We start from the raw sequence: 8,920 nt of genomic DNA, 5'->3' as shown, positions 1-8,920 counted from the left end.
AGGGCACCAGCTTGGAGAAGGCTGCCAAAGGCAAAATCCAGAGTGGCCACTTAGATGACCTTAAAAGGGGATCAGACAAATTCGTGGCATGTTTAGAGGCAGACTTTGACCCTGGGGAAAGGAATGGATATAGCTAAACCAAATGTAGCGAGGGCAGCCTTGTGCTCTAAAACGAGGATGGGGAGTACTTTTCAGCCTGAGGGCCACATTCCTTTCTGGGCAATCATCCGAGGGCCACATGTCAGTGGTGGGTGAGACCCAGGAGCAGCACAGTCATTCGGGTGGGGTGAGGCTGCCACCTCTGGCAGTGGAAGCCCCTGAGGTGGCACCCTCGTGGGTGCCCCATCACTTCCCCCAGCAGTGGAGAAAACAGCCGAAATCAACACTGATTTCAGGAGAGATCTCGGGGATTTCTGGTGAGATCTTGGCCGAAACTGCCCAATATATTGTGGCCTGGGAAGATGGGCGTGACTGGAGAGAGGGTATGGTCTAGGGAGACTCCCAAGGGCCAGAGAGAGAGAGACCTGGAGGGCCACATACCTGCCTCTTTGTCCTTTACATCTGCTCCTTGTGCCCACAGTTTCTTCTATGTGACTCTCGGAGAAAACAGCCTGCTGAGCTTTGAAGGGACAGAGCAGCTGAAGATCGGAATCAAGGGTATCCGGCACCCCTTTTACAACAGCTTCAGCAAGGATAACGACATCATGTTGGTCAAACTCCTGACCCCCATCAGGTTGACCGACAGCGTCCGGCCACTTGCCTTGCCCAGCAACTGTGTTGATCCTGGCAGCTACTGTGTCGTCGCTGGATGGGGCACCCCCATTCTGCAGAAAGGTAGTGGGGGTTGGGGTGGGGAGTCGGAAGGAACCTAAGATGTGAACAGGGATGGGGGAGAACTCTGACTCAATTTGCTTTTAAAGGCGGACCTATCTGATTCAGATTTTCTGAAACAGTACACAAACCGAAACGCGGCAGTCTTTCAAAATTCGCAATTCTCTGAATTTTGCAATACAGCCAAGTAATGGGTGCAGAAATGTGTATATTAGCAGAAAGTCTGCTTGAAAATGCAGATATTAGGGAAAATAGCACACAAAAATGCATTGCATAATGACAGTTTGTTGTGTAAAAATGTGTACATTTGGCAAAATTGCATACAAAATGTGCTTATTAGGGGGGGGATGTGCAGTAAAATTAGGGTGAGGTTGAATCCCCATTGCTGATGAAGTGGGAGAAGCCTCTATCACTGCAATTTCTTATCTTCCTGGTGCACTATGCGGCAGAATCAACACCCTTCTTATTCCTTTTTTATTTGAAAACTTAACAAGCAAAGGAAAAAGAGAAAAAGTCAAATAAAATTAAAGAAGAAAGAGAGATTAATAATAATAATAATAATAATAATAATAATAATAATAATAACCATAGACCATGATCAGTTCACATTGTGGACACAGTGACCATCAGTATATGTATCTTAAATTAAACATATAATTTAATATAAGCCCTCCAGATGTCCGGATAGGTAGCCACACAACACTGATGCCCAGGGCTTTTTTTTCAGGGGGAACTTGTCAAAACTCAGTTTTGGCACCTCTCAGGTAGGTGCCATTGTGATTCTGAGAGAAAGAGGGAGGCATTCATGGTGAGTTCCGGCATCTCCTTTTCTAGAAAAACAGCACTGCTGATGCCTGTATGCAATATGGTCACATGCAGCCAGGACAGTGATGGTGCTCAGACCGTTGAGCAAAAGACAGTGGAATGCAGGTGGCGCTGTGGGTTAAAACACAGAGCCATGGGCTTGCCGATCAGAAGGTCGGCGGTTCGAATCCCCATGACGGGGCGAGCTCCCGTTGCTCGGTCCCTGCTCCTGCCAACCTAGCAGTTTGAAAGCACGTCAAAAGTGCAAGTAGATAAATAGGTACCGCTCCAGCGGGAAGGTAAACATTGTTTCCATGTGCTGCTCTGGTTCACCAGAAGCAGCTTTGTCATGCTGGCCACATGACCTGGAAGCTGTATGCCAGCTCCCTCGGCCAATAACGCGAGATGAGGACCGTAACCACAGAGTCGGTCACGACTGGACCTAATGGTCAGGGGTCCCTTTACCTTTACCTATGTATCCTTCCAGGTTTCAAATATAAGTATATTTGTCACCATAAGGGCTCACGGAAACCCCGCTTGTTGTACTACTATTAACCCCCATACTACAGGGATACAGTTTGAAAGTACATGAACACCTGCAAATATCAAGGATTTTGCCAATACTAAATCGATGTGACTAACAACTTCAGACCAAAAGGAATATATATCAATGTACAAACCCACTCCATATGCATCAAATAGACATTCCCAGCTTTACACCTCCTATGTTAAACAGTGCCCTCTTATACTCAAAATATTAATTCTTGCCACATCAATCTCACTTTCAGGTCCAAAGAAATATTTCGTATAGATCCTATAGCAACTTCCCATTGTTTAAGCCAGGCTTCCTCAAACTCGGCCCTCCAGATGTTTTGGGACTACAAATCCCATGATCCCTAGCTAGCAGGACCAGTGGTCTGGGATTATGGGAATTGTCAAAACATCTGGAGAGCTGAGTTTGAGGAAGCCTGGTTTAAACTGTATAATTTCTTATAATTCCCTGTTCCTCACTTCTCTAAGTTCCTCAACTTCTACCTCATCAAAATCCATTAAGCATCCATTAAGCAGCAGTTATAGGTTAGGTTTTCTGTAAGGATTAACATCCTAACATTCCCCAGCAGACTGAGAAAGAGGGCGCACGAGTCTGACATTGATCCCGGAGCAGAAGGTCATGAGAATGGGCAGTAGTGACAGTGACTGAAGGCATTTAGCTTGAGGTCTACAGATGTCAGAGAATTCAAATGGAAATGGAAATGGGAGCAGAAATGGCCAATGATTGCTGAGTCATTCCACATTCAGGCCAAAACTCAATCCGGCAAATACACTCGGTATTTGCTGCTGTGGTTGTTTTCAGTCCACAAATGACACACAATGGATTACTCCCCCCTCACACTTGCATTGTGTTTCCTTTGAATTGAAATGAATGGTGTGGAATACCGTGATAAATACATGATGAATTATGGATTGTCTCCAATGCTAGTCCTGCTCAGAGGAGACCTACTGAATTTAAGGGATATGATTAAGGACCATTGATTTCAAGGGGTCTGCTCTGAGTGAAAATTAGTTGGATTCACGCCTGTGTAGTTTATTCTGTGAAATTCTGCTGCAGACGAAATTCTGCTGAGATGAATAACATTGTGGTTTTTTTTGTTTTTTGTTGGAAGCTGCATTGCAGTGGAATGGAAACAGCACTGCATGCGACTAGCATGGGTTTGGAGTGGGAAACTATGCTTTCTTACACCTAGGAACCCGCCACAATCTCTGTGTGAATCAGCCCCATGAGAAAAGGCAAAAGTGTGTTGGCGGGGGTGGGGAATCCAGGAAATAATTAGAGTGTGAGATTTTCTTGCAGCATGTGAAATACCTGCTTCATCCATTCCTCTCTCACTTACCCCTGCTCAGGCCCATTAGAGTACCCACCAGACATCCTCTACTGCGGAAATATCACCACCCTGACTGACCAGGAATGTTTGGCTGCCTACCCCGCTATCCACTTGGGGCACATGCTATGTGCCACTGTGAAGATGGGTGGATCTGATTCCTGCCAGGTGAGCAAGGCCATTCCTACCACCCTCTCCCAGCCACTGCCACCCTAATGTTTGTGCCTCCTGATTTATTCCTAGAGTCTTTGATACTTACTTGCACATGGCTGACAACAGGAAGCATGGAGCCTAGGGCTGTTTACACAAAAATACTTTGTGTAAACGCGGGTGGCGCTGTGGGTTAAACCACAGAGCCTAGGGCTTGCCAATCAGAAGGTCGGCGGTTCGAATCCCCACAACGGGGTGAGCTCCCATTGCTCGGTCCCAGCTCCTGCCCACCTAGCAGTTCGAAAGCACGTCAAAGTGCAAGTAGATAAATAGGTACCACTCCGGCGGGAAGGTAAACAGCGTTTCCGTGTGCTGCTCTGGTTCACCAGAAGCGGCTTAGTCATGCTGGCCACATGACCCGGAAGCTGTACACCGGCTCCCTCAGCCAATAACATGAGATGAGTGCTGCAACTCCAGAGTCGGTCACGACTGGACCTGATGGTCAGGGGTCCCTTTACATTTACCTTACTTTTAAAACACATGGCTTCCGCCAAAGAATCCTGGAAACTGACGTTTCCCCCTCAAAAACCAACCGTTTCCAGCAATCTTAACAAACAACAGTTCCCAGGATTTCCCAGGATCATGGGTGATGAGATTAAGATCTGGCCTCCACCCCTGAAATGAGAGGTGAGGTGATCCTTTAGTCCCTGCAGGCCCAAGGCTTTATATCCTTGAATTGATGGATTCTTTTACTCCGTAACAGCATTTCTTCATTGTCCCCGCAGGGAGACCTTGGCTCACCCCTCGTCTGTGATAACACACTGCAAGGCATCACATCCTGGGGCTTTGAAAAATGCTCTGAGGTAGAAACCCCCAGCGTCTTTGTCAAGGTCTGCAACTACATTAATTGGCTGCGAGAGACAATGGCTTTGGCTTAACATCTCTGAGGAATTCCTCACTTGGAAGCTTTATAAATTACCTAATATACCAACACGAATGGAATCACAAGATTGTAGCTGTTATATAAGAGATTATTGTATCGAAATGGCATGTGATGGAAATTATTAAGATTTTGGAACGCAGAAAAAATGTTGAAGAATGAAGTCATCCAAGGTAGCATGCGGGGAGGCCAGTTTGTTTAAATTGTATAATTTGACATTGGGTAAAATTGATATTGTTATAATGAGCTGCTATTGGAACGATATCGGAAAATCAATAAAAAACTTATTTATTTGTTTGTTTATTTATTTTAAAAAGAGAAGTTGCCAAGTCTTATAAAGCCCACTGACCACAAGCCCTTTCTTTTGATTCATGTGGGTACAAATGATTTTGCCTGACACAGCCTTCAACAGATAGCAAGGGACTATGAGACTATGGAAGATGTGCAGAAGAGGGCAGCCAAGATGATAAAGGGTCTGGAAACCAAGCCTTATGAGGATAAGTTAAGGGAATTGGGGATGTTTAGCCTGGAAAAGAAACAGAGAGGAGATATGATGGCCATCTTCAAATATCTGAAGGGCTGTCACAAGGAAGATGGAGCATGCTTGTTTTCTCCAGCTTTGGCAGGTAGGGCTTGAACCAATGGCTTCAAGTTACAAGAAAGGAGATTCCGACTAAACATTGGGGGGGGGACTTTCTACCACAGTAAGAGATATTCAGCAGTGGAACTGACTCCCATGTGAGGTGGTTGACTCTCCTCCCTTGGAGGTTTTTAAACAGAGGTTGGTTGGTCGTCTGTCATGGATGCTTTAGCTGAGATTCCTGCATTGCATGGGGTTGGACTAGATGACCCTTGGGGTCCCTCCCAACTCTATGATTCTATGAATTAAGCACATCTTGTAAATTTAGTTATGCAGTTAAAGTGCATAACTAAAGACACACGTTCTCTGTGTCTATTGTGTAACAAATCAAAATTTAAAAACAACAGACTGTTCTCAGTTGGAAACAGGACACAGAAATCGCACCAAAAGATGTGGGTTGAATGAATGATGAAGATGTATAATCATCCTGAAAACAAATCAGGATGAATGCCCATTCTTGTATAATCTCCCCCACAAAGAAATGCTGAATAAAGGCATGAAATAATCTAAGCTGTGTGTAAGCTTTGTGCAAGCAAATCAGGATGAATATTCAATGAACAGCTCTTCCGGAGGAGCCCAGGGTGGTGAGTAGCAGTAGTGCCACCTATTGCTGGCTCTGATCTCATCCACTGCCAATATGCAGCCCCTGACCCATTACCCTTGAGGGAATCTAGCCCAGGTTGGAAAAAAACCACACTTCTCCACCTTTGCCCTACTGTGAAGGAAAGATTGTTAATGTTGCAGAAGCCATAGCTGTCAACCTCCCCCTTTTTTGCTGGAAATTCCCTTATTCCAGCGCCATTTCCAGCTGCTATCCTGGATTGTTAGATATACCATAGACTGTCCCCGGGACAGGTGAGGCTGCTGATCCCTTATTTTCAAATCTGAAAGTTGACAGCTATGGCAGAAGCTTGTCTGTCATCACTGACTTCATTGTGGAATCTCTGGCAAAGAAACATCAAAGTTCCCAGGAACATTGTTTTGAAAACCAGCTTTTGAAAAAGGGACGGGGGTGGTGCTGTGGTCTAAACCACTGAGCCTAGGACTTGCTGATCAGAAGGTCAGCGGTTCGAATCCCCGTGACGGGGTGAGCTCCCGTTGCTCGGTCCCAGCTCCTGCCAACCTAGCAGTTCGAAAGCACATCAAAGTGCAAGTAGATAAATAGGTACTGCTGCAGCGGGAAGGTAAAGGGCATTTCCGTGCGCTGTTCTGGTTCGCCAGAAGCGGCTTTGTCATGCTGGCCACATGACCTGGAAGCTCCCTCAGCCAATAGAGCAAGATGAGCGCCGCAATCCCAGAGTCGTCCGTGACTGGACCTAACGGTCAGGGGTCCCTTTACCTTTAGGGTTGTCATGTTGTTTTAGTTGCCTTCTTATTGTGCCTTTCACAGCAGCACTACGCTGAAGAAATTTAGGACATGACTTTTTGAATGACTTACAAGGGGAAAGCACCATCTGCCATACAGACACCTGTCAAGCTGTTGTTGGAAACACAGGAGTCAAGGTTAGACAAAAAGAAGAGTGGCTACCTTAAATGGCATACAGGGACAGGAGGGAATTTTATTCCATTTGCACTTATAGGCGAACATACTTAATTCACACTTTCCAAAACAATACGTGAACCCAAACACAGCCATCCTCTGAAATTTGCAGTTCTCTGAATTTTGCAAGCCAAGTTATGTGCACAAGAATTGTGTTACGGGGGAAAAAAACCTTTGCAAAAATGCATACACTGGGCAAAATTGCATTAAGATGTGCATATTAGGAGAGAAAAGTATCAAAAGGCTGATGGATTTCCCTGAGAACTTTTTAAAAAAATGCAAACGGATATGGCAATGAGGAGAATCGAACTTAAGACTAGGAATGTGAGAAACTGTGAGTAACCAAAATTGACCTAGTCACCTGTCCTAGTGGCACAGAACGTAACTGGGGGGAAAAGTTGCCTGGTGCAGATTGCATGGTGTGTGTGTTTTTCTTCGGAAGCTGCTTCTCGCCTCTATACGTATATCAGGGGAGAAAGGATACATCTCGTAACGTTTGCACTCAATCAAGTGAGAGGAGGGAGCAGGTTTGGAAGCATGAACATAAACCAGGAGGCATTTAAACCAGCTAAATTTGAGGACGCGATCCAGCTGCCTGAGTCTCAGAAACCTCAGAGCAAAGGGATTCCAAGCCAAGGTGGAATCTTAATGATAGCTTTGGCACAGCACCTGGCTTCCATCTTTCAAAGGTGCTTAAGTAAGAATGAGAGGATGTTCCAGCACAGGAAGTGTGGATTTGCTGAGCGAGCAGTTGTTGCCGGGTTGGCATAATTATCGCCTTGTTGACGCAGAGGCAGCACTGGAATTGAACACCCACCAGCAGAGCAGAGGCGTTGCTTGCTGTGTTGCAGGCATTATAATTAACCCAGCTAATGCACACTAGGGTATTACTGAGGGGCACGGATACTTAATAGGGTGCTTATCCCCGTCGGACAATGCTCTTCATAGTCAGGTTTCCTAACCCGCACCAAACAGGAAAGGTCCCTCCGCATGAAGAGCTGCAGGTGAGGAATGGTGTCGCAGCTCATCACTGGCCAATTATTTTGCAGCTCCATTCATTTAACCACCTGTTGAAACTTGCCAAGAAGAACAGCCCTTGCCTGGCAGATTCCCTCTGCTCCTTGTTGCCATACATTTGGCCTGGTAGCTGCACATTTTCAGTGTCTCCAGGCCTTTCTCTTTGGCCCTCGGAACTCCCCACCACCAGGCAACATCCCTCGCTGGCTCTAATTCGCACCCCAAGCTTTCTGCTTGGCTCAAATGTGTCCTTGAAAGCTCATCATGCCTCTTGCTTGCCTGGATGGAGGGTGGAGAGGGAGGTGAGAGTGTAGAAGCTAGCCTGCTGTATAAGGGCAAAATTTGCATTCATTGCTCCGCCTGCTTTTGCCTCTAGTCCTGCCCACCACTTGCACGTGGCCCTCAGAAAGTTGCCTAGAAGGGAATGTGGCCCTTGGGGAGAAAAGAGTTCCCCACCCCTATCGTAGCTGTTTCTTGATGCTTGCAAAGCTCCATGGACAAGGGTTTGAACAGTGCTGCAGATCAGCTGACTGGCAGTGCCTCCAACTCCTTTCAGCCCAAATGTGTCTTTAGCTTCTCCACATCTAGCATTGTTGTGTACATCACATGTATGGCAGGTATGCAGGGCTTGGCCAAATGGCCAAATGGGGAGCACTGGTGGGGCCCAACTAGGTTCGCAGGCCAGAGGTTCCCTATCACTGTAATAACATAACAGAAGTTGGAGTAAGCTTGTTTTCTCCTGCTCTGGAGGGTGGGACTCAGACCAATGGCCGAGGAATGGTGCCACAGCTGGTGCTGCAACACTAAAAGCCCAGTCTCTTGAACACGCACTTTGATGTGACAGTACAGTGTGTTTTCCTGATCTGGCAAGACACATTCTAGGCTATAATAAAAGGTAAAGGTAAAGGGACCCCTGACCATTAGGTCCAGTTGTGACCGACTCTGGGGTTGCGCGCTCATCTCGCATTATTGGCCAAGGGAGCCGGCGTATAACTTCCAGGTCATGTGGCCAGCATGACAAAGCCGCTTCTGGCAAACCAGAGCAGCACATGGAAATGCCGTTTACCTTCCCGCTGTAGCGGTTCCTATTTATCTACTTGCATTTTGACGTGCTTTCG

General features: G+C 46.4%; 1 protein-coding gene across 1 annotated transcript; it reads left to right on the top strand.

Moving 5' to 3' along the window:
• Positions 1 to 461: 461 nt before the first annotated feature.
• LOC118086749 (kallikrein-11-like) lies at positions 462 to 4,895 on the top strand. The gene is made up of 3 exons (XM_035118741.2): positions 462 to 834; positions 3,538 to 3,683; positions 4,451 to 4,895. The coding sequence occupies exons 1-3, from the start codon at positions 462 to 464 to the stop codon at positions 4,601 to 4,603; spliced, it is 672 nt and encodes a 223-aa protein (XP_034974632.2). The 3' UTR covers positions 4,604 to 4,895.
• Positions 4,896 to 8,920: the final 4,025 nt, after the last annotated feature.

Source organism: Zootoca vivipara, chromosome 6, assembly GCF_965207765.1.
Source record: "Zootoca vivipara chromosome 6, rZooViv2.hap1.1, whole genome shotgun sequence".
Lineage (NCBI taxonomy): Eukaryota > Metazoa > Chordata > Lepidosauria > Squamata > Lacertidae > Zootoca > Zootoca vivipara.
Note: the sequence above shows the minus strand (reverse complement) of the source record. Positions and strands in the feature narration are given on the sequence as shown.